This window comes from Entelurus aequoreus, linkage group LG21 (assembly GCF_033978785.1).
Source record: "Entelurus aequoreus isolate RoL-2023_Sb linkage group LG21, RoL_Eaeq_v1.1, whole genome shotgun sequence".
Classification (NCBI taxonomy): Eukaryota; Metazoa; Chordata; class Actinopteri; order Syngnathiformes; family Syngnathidae; genus Entelurus; species Entelurus aequoreus.
The window spans coordinates 3,775,550-3,794,129 of NC_084751.1; the positions used below are offsets into that span (position 1 = coordinate 3,775,550).

Genomic DNA, 18,580 nt, shown 5'->3' on the forward strand with positions numbered 1-18,580 from the left:
CAAATAAAATCTATTATTATTTATTATTGGGATCTGAGCCCAGGACGTCGTTGTGGCTTGTGCAGCCCTTTGAGACACTTGTGATTAGGGGCTATATAAATACACTTTGATTGATTGATGATTGATTGGAAAAAAATCCTTAAAAACAGCAGGGCGCTCCTGTGACTCTGACAACATAAATAGACCAAGATCAAATGTCTACTGTAGAGGACGCTGGTTCTCCGGATGCACAAAACACTTATTGTCCTGAAAACTAGCAGTGGACATTTGTGGTTTGCAGAGCTGGGCTATTTTTTAACTCTGAGAAAAGAAAAGGAACGTTTAATGTAAATGCAACAAGATTGTTGATATATTTTAATACCTTCCTATTTCAAAGAAACCAGTATCAATCGATGTGGGATTGATACTGGTTTCCTCCTCCAACCTCCGAGGACAAAGCTACGAACAATGGGAGACCGGGCTTTCTGCTCCGCCGCTCCCAGTCTGTGGAACGCTCTCCCTGACCACCTGAGGGCACCACAGACTGTGGATGCTTTTAAAAAAGGCTTAAAAACCCTTCTTTTAAAAAAAGCCTTTTTTAGATATATGCATACTAGTTCTAGCTATTTGGCTGTTCTACTTTTTATTTTTATTTATTTTTATTATCTTTTTATTTAAATTTTTTAATACACTGTAGCACTTTGAGGTTGTTTACTCAATGTAAAGTGCTTTTTACAAATAAAATCTATTATTATTTATTATTGGGATCTGAGCCCAGGACGTCGTTGTGGCTTGTGCAGCCCTTTGAGACACTTGTGATTAGGGGCTATATAAATACACTTTGATTGATTGATGATTGATTGGAAAAAAATCCTTAAAAACAGCAGGGCGCTCCTGTGACTCTGACAACATAAATAGACCAAGATCAAATGTCTACTGTAGAGGACGCTGGTTCTCCGGATGCACAAAACACTTATTGTCCTGAAAACTAGCAGTGGACATTTGTGGTTTGCACAGCTGGGCTATTTTTTAACTCTGAGAAAAGAAAAGGAACGTTTAATGTAAATGCAACAAGATTGTTGATATATTTTAATACCTTCCTATTTCAAAGAAACCAGTATCAATCGATGTGGGATTGATACTGGTTTCCTCCTCCAACCTCCGAGGACAAAGCTACGAACAATGGGAGACCGGGCTTTCTGCTCCGCCGCTCCCAGTCTGTGGAACGCTCTCCCTGACCACCTGAGGGCACCACAGACTGTGGATGCTTCTAAAAAAGGCTTAAAAACCCTTCTTTTAAAAAAAGCCTTTTTTAGATACATGCATACTAGTTCTAGCTATTTGGCTGTTCTACTTTTTATTTTTATTAATTTGTATTATCTTTTTATTTTTTTTAATACACTGTAGCACTTTGAGGTTGTTTACTCAATGTAAAGTGCTTTTTGCAAATAACATCTATTATTATTTATTATTGGGATCGGAGCCGAGGACGTCGTTGTGGCTTGTGCAGCCTTTTGAGACACTTGTGATTAGGGGCTATATAAATACACTTTGATTGATTGATGATTGATTGGAAAAAAAATCCTTAAAAACAGCAGGGCGCTCCTGTGACTCTGACAACATAAATAGACCAAGATCAAATGTCTACTGTAGAGGACGCTGGTTCTCCGGATGCACAAAAGACTTATTGTCCTGAAAACTAGCAGTGGACATTTGTGGTTTGCACAGTTGGGCTATTTTTAACTCCTGAGAAAAGAAAAGGAATGTTTAATGTAAATGCAACAAGATTGTTGATATATTTTAATACCTTCCTATTTCAAAGAAACCAGTATCAATCGATGTGGGATTGATACTGGTTTCCTCCTCCAACCTCCGAGGACAAAGCTACGAACAATGGGAGACCGGGCTTTCTGCTCCGCCGCTCCCAGTCTGTGGAACGCTCTCCCTGACCACCTGAGGGCACCACAGACTGTGAATGCTTTTAAAAAAGGCTTAAAAACCCTTCTTTTAAAAAAAGCCTTTTTTAGATATATGCATACTAGTTTTAGCTATTTGGCTGTTGTACTTTTTATTTTAATTAATTTTTATTATCTTTTTATTTTTTTTAATACACTGTAGCACTTTGAGGTTGTTTACTCAATGTAAAGTGCTTTTTACAAATAAAATCTATTATTATTTATTATTGGGATCTGAGCCCAGGACGTCGTTGTGGCTTGTGCAGCCCTTTGAGACACTTGTGATTAGGGGCTATATAAATACACTTTCATTGATTGATGATTGATTGGAAAAAAATCCTTAAAAACAGCAGGGCGCTCCTGTGACTCTGACAACATAAATAGACCAAGATCAAATGTCTACTGTAGAGGACGCTGGTTCTCCGGATGCACAAAAGACTTATTGTCCTGAAAACTAGCAGTGGACATTTGTGGTTTGCACAGTTGGGCTATTTTTAACTCCTGAGAAAAGAAAAGGAACGTTTAATGTAAATGCAACAAGATTGTTGATATATTTTAATACCTTCCTATTTCAAAGAAACCAGTATCAATCGATGTGGGATTGATACTGGTTTCCTCCTCCAACCTCCGAGGACAAAGCTACGAACAATGGGAGACCGGGCTTTCTGCTCCGCCGCTCCCAGTCTGTGGAACGCTCTCCCTGACCACCTGAGGGCACCACAGACTGTGGATGCTTTTAAAAAAGGCTTAAAAACCCTTCTTTTTAAAAAAGCCTTTTTTAGATATATGCATACTAATTCTTGCTATTGGGCTGTTCTAGTTTTTATTTTTATTTATTTTTATTATCTTTGTATTTGTATTTTTTTTAATACACTGTAGCACTTTGAGGCTGCTTACTCAATGTAAAGTGCTTTTTACAAATCAAATATATTATTATTTATTATTGGGATCTGAGCTGCTAAAATTGTTTGGACGGTCTGATGTCATTTGAAGCCCACCAGTTGAATATCCTTGTTGTGCTTCATAAGCACCATGCTATGATTGGTCAGGTTCAAACACTGATGACATCTATTAAACAGACGAGAAGCAAGGAATCATGCGGAGACAGAGTTAAATTTTGCTCAATTGAGGAGAGACGTTATTTGGGCTGTACTGTAGTTACAGATCCAAACTTCGCTCTAAAGTCCAGCCCACGTGCTTTCCTCTATTTATTTGGGAGGTCCCTGGTTACATCACTGAAGCTGTCGCTGAGGGAATGGGGGTAATCTCGACAGCTCCAGTTAGACACAATATATGATTATACGAGAAATGCAAATGTGTTGACGCTGGTGATATCGCCTTGTCTCTGCTCTGTCTGCGTCACGGCGGTGTTCGGCCTTGGCAGTCAGCAGGCCGTTCCTGGACACAGACACTTGTTAGAATAATTGTTTCTAAGTTATTACAAAAACTTTGTGTTACATTTGAGTGCCCGGTGAGAAGCAAAAGCTGTCTTTGAAACCTACTAAGGGTAAGGCTCGTAAACCTCCACTGTGTAGGGGGGGAAGCAAGATGAAGGTGTTCCTGTGTCTTTCATGCATTAGAATCAAACAGAAAGATAGTCTTTCCCTAGGACTGTGGAAGCGAGGAGGAGGCAGGACCGGAGTCCCCTCCAGGCGACCCCTTTTTCAACTGTTTTACGAACGTCTTTTTCAACTGTTTTACGAACGTCTTTTTGAACTTGTTTGCGGCCTTTTCTGTGAAGTGTTTACGACCTTTTCTTTTGAACTGTTCTGTAACCAAAGGCAACGCTGTTTACGACCCACTTCCCTCTGGAAGCAGCTGTGGCCATGTGGTCGGAGACAGTCAAATAAAGAAGGAGGAGTACAATCTTTCGCCAGAGCGTGCTGAGATACTGTGCAAGGGTACAGTGTACAGGCGACTCTCCTCAATATTGAGTCCAAATTGAATTCTGTCTCTGTTCGATTCTTTGCTTCTTGTCTTGATTAATAGATGTCATCAGCGTTTGAACCTGACACACTGATACGAGACTGGCTTGCAATCTTTTGGATTGCCAGCTTTCGCACAGACAAAGAAAAATACCACTTCAGCACAATTGATAATAACTATAGCAACGGCCCTTAAGCATAGGAGTTGTGTGATAATATATACATAATTAATCTAAGAGTCCGTCATCCAACAAGATTCAGCCTCAGTTAGCTGCATCATCATCATCATCATCATCCTCATGTCCTTGTATATGTCTCTCTAGGTGGAGTGAGGATGACCTACCCAGCTGCTTTGGTGTTGATCGCCCAGAGCCAGCTGCCGGTGGAGCCGCCTCCACCTGCTCCTGCGGCTCAGGGCCTCGCCAGAGAGAACCAGAACCATTGCAGCGTGCCGCTCACGCCGCCAACATCGCCGGAGCAGCCCTGTTCGGGTAAAAAAACAAAATCATGCGTGCACAAAGCAATACGTGACGTGGCGTGTACCTCACCTTTCCAGCGGACAGTGGGTTCTTAACGTCCGCCTCCAGCGTCCCGACGCCGGACAGCAACATAGGCGTCGCCAGCCTCAGCCCAAAGCATTCTGGGAAGAAGCTCACCTGCCAGGTGGTGCACCAGGCCTGGAGGGAGTGCTACCTCAGCCAGCCTCATTGCGTGTAAGTGACGTCGGGCCGGCGCGGCACGGCCGCCTCGCCGCTAGGGACGCCACCCCTGACGGGCCGAATCTGTTTGCAGACGAAAACAGCCGGCTGACGCCACGCCGAGCAAGGAAGTGCCGAACGGGGTAACGACGTGGGACTTCAATGACGCAGGCGCCAGAGCGCCGTGCAGCTGCTCCAGGTACCACAGAGCTGCGTTCAAAGAGCTCGCTCTCTTTGGGGGAATGTACCGTAAAAGCTCTAGTTATAGCCGCACTGTTTGTTTACCTAAACAGGGGTGTTCATGAGAACCAGTGACAAGGTTATTTCTGAAATATTACAACTTTTTAATGTTATCATTGATTTTAATAAGAAAGTGGAAAGGAAGCTGTAAAAATGTAGGGTTGGGCGATATGGCCTAAAATCTATATCGCCATATATAGTACAGGCCAAAAGTTTGGACACACCTTCTCCTTATTCAATTTGTTTTCTTTATTTTCATGACTATTTATATTGTAGATTGTCACTGAAGGCGTCAAAACCATGAATGGACACATGTGGAGTTATGTACTTAACAAAAAAAAAAGGTGAAATAACTGAAAAACATGTTTTATTATTCTAGTTTCTTCAAAATAGCCACCATTTGCTCTGATTACGGCTTTGCACACTCTTGGCATTCTCTTGATGAGCTTCAAGCACACCTTTGAAGTGAAAACCATTTCAGGTGACTACCTCTTGAAGCTCATTGAGAGAATGCCAAGAGTGTGCGAAACAGTAATCAGAGCCAAGGGTGGCTATTTTGTAGAAACTAGAATATAAAACGTGTTTTCAGTTATTTCACCTTTTTTGGTAACACTTTAGTATGGGGAACATATTCTAAGTAACAAAGACTTAATTTAGAGTTATTTGGACACTAAGGGAACATATTGTAAGTAACAAAGACTTAATTTGGAGTTATTTGGTTAGGGTTAGGGTTAGGGTTAGGGTTAGGGTTGAGGTTGATGTTAGGGTTAGGGTTGGGGTTAGGGAAAGGTTAGTAATGATAAGGCCATGCAGAATAAGGTATTAATAAGTACTTAATAATGACTAATTAAGAGCCAATATGTTACTAATTTGCATGTTAATAAGCAACTAATTAACTTAATGTTCCCCTTACTAAAGTGTTACCCCTTTTTTGTTAATTACATAACTCCACATGTGTTCATTTCATGTTATTTCACCTTTTTTGGTTACACTTTAGTATGGGGAGCATATTCTAAGTAACAAAGACTTAATTTAGAGTTATTTGGACACTAAGAACATATTGTAAGTAACAAAGACTCAATTTGGAGTTATTTGGTTAGGGTTAGGGTTAGGGTTAGGTTTGGGGTTAAGGTTAGGGTTAGGGTTGAGGTTGAGGTTGATGTTAGGGTTAGGGTTAGGGTTGGGGTTGGGGTTAGGGTTAGGGTTAGTGTTAATAATAATAAGGCCATGCAGAATAAGGTATTAATAAGTACTTAATAATGACTAATTAAGAGCCAATATGTTACTAATTTGCATGTTAATAAGCAACTAATTAACTTAATGTTCCTCTTACTAAAGTGTTACCCCTTTTTTTGTTAATTACATAACTCCACATGTGTTCATTTCATTTTATTTCACCTTTTTTGGTTACACTTTAGTATGGGGAACATATTCTAAGTAACAAAGACTTAATTTAGAGTTATTTGGACACTAGGGGAACATATTACTTGGTTAGGGTTAGGGTTGGGGTTGGTGTTAGGGTTAGGGTTGGGGTTGGGGTTAGAAAATATTTCCCACGGAGTGGGGGGTTTATTTATTTTTTTATTTTTATTTTTATTTTTTTCATAAAGAAATACAATCATGTGTGCTTACGGACTGTATCCCTGCAGACTGTATTGATATATATTGATATATAATGTATATATTGTGTTTTTTATGTTGATTTCATAAAAAAAAAAATATATATATATATATATACACACACTACCGTTCAAAAGTTTGGGGTCACATTGAAATGTCCTTATTTTTGAAAGAAAAGCACTGTACTTTTCAATGAAGATAACTTTAAACTAGTCTTAACTTTAAAGAAATACACTCTATACATTGCTAATGTGGTAAATGACTATTCTAGCTGCAAATGTCTGGTTTTTGGTGCAATATCTACATAGGTGTATAGAGGCCCATTTCCAGCAACTATCACTCCAGTGTTCTAATGGTACAATGTGTTTGCTCATTGGCTCAGAAGGCTAATTGATGATTAGAAAACCCTTGTGCAATCATGTTCACACATCTGAAAACAGTTTAGCTCGTTACAGAAGCTACAAAACTGACCTTCCTTTGAGCAGATTGAGTTTCTGGAGCATCACATTTGTGGGGTCAATTAAACGCTCAAAATGGCCCGAAAAAGAGAACTTTCATCTGAAACTCGACAGTCTATTCTTGTTCTTAGAAATGAAGGCTATTCCACAAAATTGTTTGGGTGACCCCAAACTTTTGAACGGTAGTGTATATATATATATTTGTTTATTTTATTTTATTTTTTTTTATTTCTTGTGCGGCCCTGAACCAATCGGTGGTTGGGGACCACTGATTTATATCGTCTATTTGGTGTAACCGAACTCAATGATACTTTTCCAGGTTGAAGCAACAGAAGGTGACCACCAACACCTCCAACCCTCAAACGAGTGCCAATCCATCCTCCGGATCCTCACTATACCCTCCCTCTTTACCCAAACACAAGAGCAGCGACAAGGCAGACAAGGCTGAAAAACAGTCCAAAAGACCATCCACGATCCCCTTCCACCATCGTGTATCTGTCACCCAGGAGACCCCCCTGGAACAGGACTCACCCGGGGGTCACCAGCTCAGTAGTTTGGTGGCACTGGAGCCTCCCTTCGAGCCTCTCGGCACCATGGCGAGCTGCAAGTATCCTAAACCGCTCTCCGACGACAGGAAAGCTCCGGAGTCCCTTCTCCTTTCGCCGATGTCCCCGCTTCCTCCCACGCTCAGCCCGCATCCCAGGACGCAGGACCCGGACATGCACATGTGTCCGGAGGCGGCCTCGGGCATGGGGTTCATGACGAGCGAGACGGTGGCGTACACGGCCTTGTTGAAACAGAGGGAGAATGAGGTGGGCTGGTGGAGAGGTTTTAGGACTCCCAGCAGTGATAAGGTGGACTTTAGACCCCCAGAAGTCCTGGCTGATAAACTCGAGGACGGGAAGACGGACGCGGTCCCGGACGGAGCGTCGTTAAAGAGGTATGAGACATTTTCCTGGGGACGGGTGTTACTTAAAGTCATGTTAGTAATGTCGCACTAGGGCAGTGTTTTTCAACCTTTTCTGAGGCAAGGCACATTTTTTTCATTGAAAAAATCTGGAGGCACAGCACCAGCATTAAAAAATTAAACACAGCAGCCGATATTGACAGTAAAAAGTCGCTCTCGCAATTGTTGGATATAAATTCAAACCATAACCAAGCATGCACCGCTATAGCTCTTGTCTCAAAGTAGGTGTACTGTCACCACCTGTCACATCACGCCCTGACTTATTTGGATTTTTTTGGTGTTTTCCTGTGTGTAGTGTTTTAGTTCTTGTCTCGCGCTCCTATTTTGTTGTTGATTGTCATGTCACGTACGTTTGCACTTTGTGGACGCCATCTGCTGCTCCACACGCTGTAAGTCTTTGCTGTCGTCCAGCATTCTGTTTTTGTTTACGTTGCAGCCAGTTCGGTTTTAGCCATCCCTAAGCTCCAATGCCTTTTCTTAGCGGCACGCGCCTTTTGTTTATTTTTGGTTTTAAGCGTTAGACACCTTTTTACCCGCGCGCCGCCTCCCGCATATTGTAAACACGACAAACCATGTTCCCGACATCTACAAAGCAATTAGCTACCGGCTGCCACCTACTGATATGCCGAGCTCTAGACAGCACAGACACTCAACAACGGCACATTTGCGGATTATAATTACTGGTTTGCAAAAAAATATTTTTAACCCAATTAGGTGTCATGACATAATCTCCCATGGCACACCAGACAATATCTCACGGCGGCACAGTGGTTGAAAAACACTGCACTAGAGAATGTTGTAGGTTTTGCCCAAATACAACTTGAAGCAGTAGAATCATAACAGGCTTCTTTGGCTCCCCCTGCAGGTGTTATGATGTTATTTACTTTTGAGCCACCAATTACATAGTGTAAACACGCTTTCAAAAAGCTGGCTTTTCAATTGTTGTCCTTTTAAAATCCCTCAAATAATGTCCTCACATTGATTGAATGTTTTTTTTTTGCAACATATATAAATATATTGAAGTCGCCGTAAGTTTTTATCTGGAAATGAACCCTAATGAGTCCTACCGGCAACCTAAGGAAACAAACATATTTATTTTGATTCTCAGTATATGGGCCAGTTTTATGATACATGGTCAACATTTTTTTTTTTTTACTATCCATCCATCCATTTTCTACCACTTGTCCCTTATGGGGTTGCGGGAGCCTATCTGCATATGGGCGGGAGATGGGGTTCACCCTGGACAAGTCGCCACCTCATCGCAGGGCCAACACAGATTGACAGACACATCAGGGCCAATTTACATGCAAAGTCCACACAGAAAGATCCCGAGCCCAGGATCGAACCCAAGACCTTTGTATTGTGAGGCACACCTACTAACCCCTGTCCACCGTGCTGCCCCTGTTTTTTACTATCCATCCATCCATTTTCTACCGCTTGTCCCTTTTGGGACCGCGGGGGGTGCTGGAGCCTTTCTCAGCTGCATTCGGGCGGAAGGCGGGGTACACCCTGGACAAGTCGCCACCTCATCGCAGGGCCAACACAGATAGACAGACAACATTCACATTCACACATTAGGGCCAATTTACATGCAAAGTCCACAAAGAAAGATCCCGAGCCCGGGATCGAACCCAAGACCTTTGTATTGTGAGGTACACATACTAACCCCTGTTCCACCGTGCTGCCCCTGTTTTTTACTATTTGTTTTAAATTCCTTGATCCCCTCTATTTCAAGATGAATAGAATAGAATATTCCATTACATGCCTACACTCTTTACCTACTGGACCGTTTTTGGTCCCACTCACACCCAGTAACACCATTTTTTTAAATTTGTTTTTATATAGAGATACCATTTCGCAAACTAGGAGTAAAATGTTTATTTTTTATTTATTTATTTTTAATTTTTATAGGATTTGATTTTGCCGTCATGACTGATAAAAAGCAGTCCGCAAACCAAATTACATTTCCAAATTTATAATTTTCAATATTAAAACAGTAGTGTTATTTTTTAAACAGTTGTTTGAGTATTTTCTCAATCAAGGCATTAATGACCTCATCCTAATTATCTCAGTTTAGATCAAATGTTGGGAAAATGTTGCATTTTTTTCATTTATTTTTTTCCCGATTGAAATCAGTGTCTAATGACACAAAGGGCAAGCGAAGTTATTAATGGTTTATTGACTTTTAATTGTTTTCAAACGAAGACTAAATACTGTACTAATAACAAATTATTTGTTTAAGCACACAACTTTTTTTTAGTAATTTACAAAAGGTAAACGTGGTAGGCTATAGGCTACTAGGCGCTAGCAGCTACACAACAGCTAAGCATACAATAATGCACTAACTCGACATGTCTTTCATTGAACAATATTTCAGTCTAAAACGCCACGTTTGTCAAAACAAACAAGTATCAAATAATTATAATCGCATATCACTGACATGTACCAGTTTTGTTGACTGAAAGTTTTCTTCTTAGTTATCGTCAACGATCGGTTTTCCTCTGACTAAAATAGGACGATAACGAGTCAATGCAAATGCACGTTGACGAAAACAATGACAAAATTAATTGACATTTTAGTTGACAAATACAAACGAGACAAAAATAATTAACTGACACAAAATCCAATCTGTCACGACGGGGGGGGGGGGGGGTCGCAGCTTGCTGCGAGGTTTGTTCCCCCGGGATGCAAACGAATCCCTCCGGACAGGACTTGCAGGTAGGAGCATGGTTTAATCTTCAAAATTAAACACGTACCAAAAACACAAAACAAGCAGAAGGAAAACGTGGGAAGCCAAGGTTACCTTTTAGCACAGGAAGTATAAACTCGGAGACAAGAACTACAAGCGCGACTGTTGCATGAAGCAAACAATGAAGCCAGACCGAGTGTGGCGAGCAACGGGAATAAATAGCTCTCTGATTAGTGCCGAACACTAATCAGAGGCAGGTGTAACCAATTAGTACCCATGGTAACCAAAACAAACCCAGAAGTGCACAAAACAGGAACTGAGGGAGTCCAAAACAAACAGAAAACACAAAACATGATCCGGACCACGGATCATGACACAATCAGTGTGAATGTGAGTGTGACGACTTGTCCAGGGTGTACCCCGCCTTACGCCCGAATGCAACTGAGATAGGCTCCAGCACCACCCCGCGACCCCGAAAGGGACAAGCGGTAAAAAATGGATGGATGGATGTTATTTTATTAGCATATACCACTAAAAGATTAATTTGTGGTCAACCAAATCCAAAAACCTGCTCAGCGGCCTTGTGGTTAGAGTGTCCGTCCTGGGATTGGTAGGTCGTAAGTACAGATGTCCGATAATATCGGACTGCCGATATTATCGGCCGATAAATGCTTTAAAATGTAATATCGGAAATTATCGGTCTTGGTTTCAAAAAGTAAAATGTATGACTTTTTAAAACGCCGCTGTGTACACGGACGTAGGGAGAAGTACAGAGCGCCAATAAACCTTAAAGGCACTGCTTTTGCGTGCCGGCCCAGTCTCATAATACCTACGGCTTTTCACACACACAAGTGAATGCAAGGCATACTTGGTCAACAGCCATACAGGTCACACTGAGGGTGGCCGAATAATCAACTTTAACACTGTTACAAATATGCGCCACACTGTGAACCCACACCAAACAAGAATGACAAACACATTTCGGGAGAACATCCGCACCGTAACACAACATCAACACAACAGAACAAATACCCAGAACCCCTTGCAGCACTAACTCTTCCGGGACGCTACAATATACACGCCCCGCTACCCCCTACCAATAACCCCGCCCCCCCTAACCCCGCCCACCTCAACTTCCTCATGAGCATGTCCCAGATTCCAAGCTGCTGTTTTGAGGCATGTTAAAAAAAATAATGCACTTTGTGACTTCAATAATAAATATGGCAGTGCCATGTTGGCATTTTTTTCCATAACTTGAGTTGATTTATTTTGGAAAACCTTGTTACATTGTTTCATGCATCCAGCGGGGGCATCACAACAAAATTAGGCATAATAATGTGTTAATTCCACGACTGTATATATCGGTATCGGTTGATATCGGAATCGGTAATTAAGAGTTGGGGAATATCGGCAAAAAAGCCATTATCGGACATCTCTAGTCGTAAGTTCAAACCCCGGCCGAGTCATACCAAAGACTATAAAAATGGGACCCATTACCTAGGCATCAAGGTTTGGAATTGGGGGTTAAAGCCTGTAAATGTGTTGGTCATGTACGATGTCTTTTTGTTATTTTTGTTACGTGATGTGTAATGTCTATTGCTTAAATGTACGGCAGTGAAAATGAATTTCCCCAATGGGGACCAATAAATGTAAATCTAAATCTAAATCTAAATCACCAAAATGATTCCCGAGCGCGGCCACTGCTGCTGCTCACTGCTCCCCTCACCTCCCATGGGGTAGAACAAGGGGATGGGTCAAATGCAGAGGGTAATTTCACCACATCTAGTGTGTGTGTGTGACTATCAGTGGTACTTTAACTTCAACTTTTAACACGACATTGACGGAGGAGTTACTCGTTCCTGTAATTGATGGCACATGTCTCCCCTAGACTTTACACGCAGACGCACAAGAGATTTAAGATCTCAGACGAGCGGGTGCGGGACCATGTCCAAACTCTGGGCCTGCTCCAGCAGCCGGGCGTGGAGGCACTGCGCGAGCCAGGAGATGATCCTTACGACTTTAAGGAAGGCGACATCGAGTACACTTTCTCCTCCTCCAAGAGATTAAAGAGTCAAGGGCGGGAATCCAGCAAGAGGGCCAAGGTACCGAAAAGCATCGCAACTCATGTTTAAAAAAGTGTCGGTACGGCTTGGAAAGTTTGCGTGTGAAGTTGAAGTTGAATTCCTCCCAAATCACCAGGGTGACGAAATCAACAGCAACGGTACGCTGCCGGATGGAAAAGACGCCATGTCCATTTTTAACTCCGCCCCCAAATCAGGTGGGATTCTTCAACATCACATTAAAGACCACTCCGCAGTAGTTTGTTGTCGTTTTTTGACCTTTTTTTCCTGTGGGTTCCTTTTCAGATGAGTCCAGTCAGGACGACAGCGCCGCCAAAGCCAATCCTTCGCTGACCAGAGAAAAAGATCTGGTGGTCAACATTTCCGACCTGGACAACATATTTGATGAAGATGAGGAAGAGCTAGGGGTGAGATATGGCTTCATGTATGATTGATGGGTTGATATTGATTTGGTTAGACTATAATAATAATAATAATAGATTGTATTTGTATAAAGCACTTTATATTGAGTAAACAATCTCAAAGTGTTACAGTGTATTAACAAAAAAAATTTAAAATAAAATTTAAAAAAATAATAAAGAAATAAATAAAAATAAAAACTAGAACAGCCAAATAGTTATAGCTAGTATGCACATATCTAAAAAAAAAAAAGGCTTTTTTAAAAGCATCCACAGTCTGTGGTGCCCTCAGGTGGTCAGGGAGAACGTTCCACAGACTGGGGGCGGCGGAGCAGAAAGCCACTATAATTTACACTACCGTTCAAAAGTTTGGGGTCACCCAAACAATTTTGTGGAATAGCCTTCATTTCTAAGAACAAGAATAGACTGTCGCGTTTCAGATGAAAGTTCTCTTTTTCTGGCCATTTTGAGCGTTTAATTGACCCCACAAATGTGATGCTCCAGAAACTCAATCTGCTCAAAGGAAGGTCAGTTTTGTATCTTCTGTAACGAGCCAAACTGTTTTCAGATGTGTGAACATGATTGCACAAGGGTTTTCTAATCATCAATTAGCCTTCTGAGCCAATGAGTAAACACATTGTACCATTAGAACACTGGAGTGATAGTTGCTGGAAATGGGCCTCTATACACCTATGTAGATATTGCACCAAAAACCAGACATTTGCAGCTAGAATAGTCATTTACCACATTAGCAATGTATAGAGTGTACTTCTTTAAAGTTAAGACTAGTTTAAAGTTATCTTCATTGAAAAATAAGGACATTTTAATTTGACCCCAAACTTTTGAACGGTAGTGTATATATAAATAAAGATATCATTATACTACTGTATACACTAACTATATACCGTATTTTCTGGACCATAGGGCACAACGGATTGTAAGGCGCACTGCCGATGAATGGTCTATTTTTGATCTTTTTTCATATATTAGGCGCACCGGATTGTAAGGTGCATTAACACCTCTAAAGGCCATAGTGGCCACATACGTGGACAGCACCTTTTAGCTCTTATTTCCAAAATTGTGTACACTACTGAATTGGGGTCTTATGGCCACTTATGTGGACACTTATACTGCCATCTGGTGGTGTCAGAAGAGTATAACATACAATGGAATTTGGAAAAAAAAAGTGTAAAAATAAAAATTAGCATGTCACTACACATGAAGTACACATTTGTGTACTTATGGACTAAGTACATCATATCAAAAGATGATTTTTAGTTTTTATTGTAATTAGGGTCCAATAAGCCCAAATAACAAAGAGAAATAAAAAAAGCATGTAAACAAACTTGATGTGGATTGATGTGACTCCCCGAGGAAGAGGTGTTGTACAGTTATCGATCAATCTCCCCCCGTGTCTCGTCCCGGCTGCTGCTAATAAAGGCGACAGGTGATTAGATAACAAGGCCCACCTGGGCCATCTACTCACCTGTCGCTGTCTTCGAGGCCGGTCCTTGCACACCCCGTTCCGCGGCAGGCCCGCAGGCCACGCCCCCCTCCACAATAGTGTACAATTTGAATTAGGTGTCATCTCACAGTATATTTTTATAAATATATTGATTTTTTTTTTTCCTGGTTCAAAAGGCAAAAAGGAAACACTTGATCCTCTAACATTACGTGCATTCATTTCTAGACGGTGTACCCCAACCAGCACTCAACCAAACCAGCAGTATCTACCGATGATCGTCCTTTGGGGAAAGAAGGCCGAGCGGCAGTACCGTATCCATCAAGTGAGTTCTGGCTTGATCTACTCGGTCATATTTGATGCCGTGAAGCATTTAGCCATGATCCATCCTCCATTTTCCACCTCAGCAGTAGCAGACCTCCAGCGTATGTTCCCCACCCCGCCCTCGCTGGAGCAGCATCCGGCCTTCTCTCCCATCATGACGTACCGCGACACGCCCAGCCAGGAGCCCCCGCCGCCCAGCGGAGCGGCCGACCACCTTCTGCCGGCAGCCAACAACCAGCTACCAGAATTTCGGATGGAGATGGAGGAGGGCATGGCTAGTCCCCGACAAGACGACTACAAGGTGAGTAACTATAAATGCTCCCAATGGGCCGAGACATTTTGGTCAATCCTACGTTTGTCTCTTCTGCTCTAGACGCAGGTGGTCTCCTCCATGTTCGCCCCACTCTCCTGTCTACCCAGTCAGACCTTGGCGCCGCTCAAGATACCCGAGCAGTGCTACTACCGCCCGTCCTGGGTCGTCCTGCCCAAAATGGAGCACATGCCAGCTCACGTCTTACACGCCCAGAACAACGCGTTCATCAGGGATGGATACATGTGAGTCACCTGTGATGATACATATGCAAACCCTGTTTCCATATGAGTAGGGAAATTGTGTTAGATGTAAATATAAACGGAATACAATGATTTGCAAATCATTTTCAACCCATATTCAGTTGAATATGCTACAAAGACAACATATTTGATCATACTTGCCAACCTTGAGACCTCCGATATCGGGAGGTGGGGCGGGGTGTGTGGTTAAGAGGAGAGTATATTTACAGCTAGAATTCACCAACTCAAGTATTTCATATATATATACATATATATATATAAATATATATATATATATATTTATTATACATATTTACACTACCGTTCAAAAGTTTGGGGTCACCCAAACAATTTTGTGGAATAGCCTTCATTTCTAAGAACAAGAATAGACTGTCGAGTCTCCGATGAAAGTTCTCTTTTTCTGGCCATTTTGAGCGTTTAATTGACCCCACAAATGTGATGCTCCAGAAACTCAATCTGCTCAAAGGAAGGTCAGTTTTGTAGCTTCTGTAACGAGCTAAACTGTTTTCAGATGTGGGAGCATGATTGCACAAGGGCTTTCTAATCATCAATTAGCTTTCTGAGCCAATGAGCAAACACATTGTACCATTGGAACACTGGAGTGATAGTTGCTGGAAATGGGCCTCTCTACACCTATGTAGATATTGCACCAAAAACCAGACATTTGCAGCTAGAATAGTCATTTACCACATTAGCAATGTATAGAGTGTATTTCTTTAAAGTTAAGACTAGTTTAAAGTTATCTTCATTGAAAAGTTTAGTGCTTTTCCTTAAAAAATAAGGACATTTCAATGTGAATCCAAACTTTTGAACGGTAGTGTATATGTATAATGAAATAAAATATAAAATAATATAAAATAATATATATATATATATATATATATATATATATATATATATATATATATTTTATTATACATATAAATAAAATAAATACTTGAATTTCAGTGTTCTGGAGGCTATCCAGTAGATGGCAGCATTGTCCTGTTTAACTTCTCCGTTCATGAATGAGTATATAATTTCGGCCAAAAGTCTGTTCTACAAAATGTACGGGCAACATAATTACATACCCCTTCTGGATGAACTGATATTCTTGTTTCCATTCGTTTTGGAACTTGCAAGCGTATTTCTTCATCTTGCTCGTCGACGGTGTCGCCATGTCTGTAACCTCCTCGTTCTTCTGCTTCGTCTCCTTGTTGTGTGCCGCAGTTGTGCACTCTACTCTCTAAAAGCCGTAGATGTTATGACGTCATTGGGCAGGCAAGCTGTTTATATTGTGGGAAAGCGGACGTGAGAACAGGCTGTCCCCACTCAGGTCCGCGTTGAGCTGGAGGGGGCGTGGCCTCCAGCTCCGGCTGAATACCGGGAGTTTGTCGGGAGAAAATTTCTGCCGGGAGGTTATCGGGAGAGGCGCTGAATACCAGGAGTCTCCCGTTAAAAACGGGAGGGTTGGCAAGTATGTATTTGATGTTCAAACTAATAAACATTTTATTTTTTTGCAAATAATCATTAACTTTAGAATTTGATGCCAGCAGCACGTGACAAAGAAGTTGGGAAAGGTGGCAATAAATACTGATAAAGTTGAGGAATGCTCATCAAACACTTATTTGGAACATCCCACAGGTGTGCAGGCTAATTGGGAACAGGTGGGTGCCATGATTGGGTATAAAAACAGCTCCCCAAAAAATGCTCAGTCTTTCACAAGAAAGGATGGGGCGAGGTACACCCCTTTGTCCACAACTGCGTGAGCAAATAGTCAAACAGTTTAAGAACAACGTTTCTCAAAGTGCAATTGCAAGAAATGTAGGGATTTCAACATCTAGGGTCCATAATATCATCAAAAGGTTCAGAGAATCTGGAGAAATCATTCCACGTAAGCGGCATGGCCGGAAACCAACATTGAATGACCGTGACCTTCGATCCCTCAGACGGCACTGTATCAAAAACCGACATCAATCTCTAAAGGATATCACCACATGGGCTCAGGAACACTTCAGAAAACCACTGTCAGTAACTACAGTTTGTCGCTACATCTGTAAGTGCAAGTTAAAGCTCTACTATGCAAAGCGAAAGCCATGTATCAACAACACCCAGAAACGCCACCGGCTTCTCTGGGCCCGAGATCATCTATGGTGGACTCATGCAAAGTGGAAAAGTGTTCTGTGGTCTGACGAGTCCACATTTCAAATTGTTTATGGAAATATTCGACATTGTGTCATCCGGACCAAAGGGGAAGCGAACCATCCAGACTGTTATCGACGCAAAGTTCAAAAGCCAACATCTGTGATGTATGGGGGTGCATTAGTGCCCAAGACATGGGTAACTTACACATCTGTGAAGGCACCATTAATGCTGAAAGGTACATACAGGTTTTGGAACAACATATGCTGCCATCTAAGCGCCGTCTTTTTCATGGACGCCCCTGCTTATTTCAGCAAGACAATGCCAATCCACATTCAGCACGTGTTACAACAGCGTGGCTTCGTAAAAAAAAGAGTGCGGGTACTTTCCTGGCCCGCCTGCAGTCCAGACCTGTCTCCCATCGAAAATGTGTGGCGCATTATGAAGGGTAAGATACGACAGCGGAGACCCCGGACTGTTGAACGACTGAAGCTCGTCATAAAACAAGAATGGGAAAGAATTCCACTTTCAAAGCTTCAACGATTAGTTTCCTCAGTTCCCAATCGTTTATTGAGTGTTGTTAAAAGGAAAGGCCATGTAACACAGCGGTGAACATGCCCTTTCCCAACTACTTTGGCTCGTGTTGCAGCCATGAAATTCTAAGTTAATGATTATTTGCAAAAAAAAAAAAAGTTTATGAGTTTGAACATCAAATATGTTGTCTTTGTAGTGCATTCAATTGAATATGGGTTGAAAAGGATTTGCAAATCATTGTATTCCGTTTATATTTACATCTAACACAATTTCCCAACTCATATGGAAACGGGGTTTATAAATTGTTTATGAAATGTCTCTATAAAGTGTTTACGTGGGAGTTAACGTCAACGGGTGCTTTTGTTGACTTGATTAAATCTTGTCCTAAAATTACTTTTGTACATTTTTTTGTTTTACCTTAAATACAAAAACGTGTCACATAATCAGACGGTGAGAGGATAGATGAAACTATAGATAATACAATTCCCCACTAGTCTTTGTTTTTCTCCAAATATTGTAATGTACATGAAATGCAGCTATGCTTTGAGAATTTAAA

At 41.5% G+C, this 18,580-nt stretch overlaps 1 protein-coding gene across 2 annotated transcripts in view; it reads left to right on the plus strand.

The window, feature by feature from the left end:
- The window catches only part of LOC133639111 (mediator of RNA polymerase II transcription subunit 13-like), a 333,705-nt gene that overhangs the window by 286,354 nt on the left and 28,771 nt on the right, over positions 1-18,580 (plus strand). The window contains exons 7-16 of one of the 2 annotated variants that reach the window (XM_062032256.1): positions 4,183-4,350; positions 4,416-4,572; positions 4,652-4,756; positions 7,195-7,815; positions 12,420-12,633; positions 12,731-12,809; positions 12,898-13,019; positions 14,701-14,797; positions 14,880-15,097; positions 15,170-15,351. In XM_062032256.1, coding sequence (XP_061888240.1) covers positions 4,183-4,350; positions 4,416-4,572; positions 4,652-4,756; positions 7,195-7,815; positions 12,420-12,633; positions 12,731-12,809; positions 12,898-13,019; positions 14,701-14,797; positions 14,880-15,097; positions 15,170-15,351 — 1,963 coding nt within the window. The remainder of the gene's footprint in view (positions 1-4,182; positions 4,351-4,415; positions 4,573-4,651; positions 4,757-7,194; positions 7,816-12,419; positions 12,634-12,730; positions 12,810-12,897; positions 13,020-14,700; positions 14,798-14,879; positions 15,098-15,169; positions 15,352-18,580) is intronic. The other variant, XM_062032257.1, reaches the window with a different exon arrangement.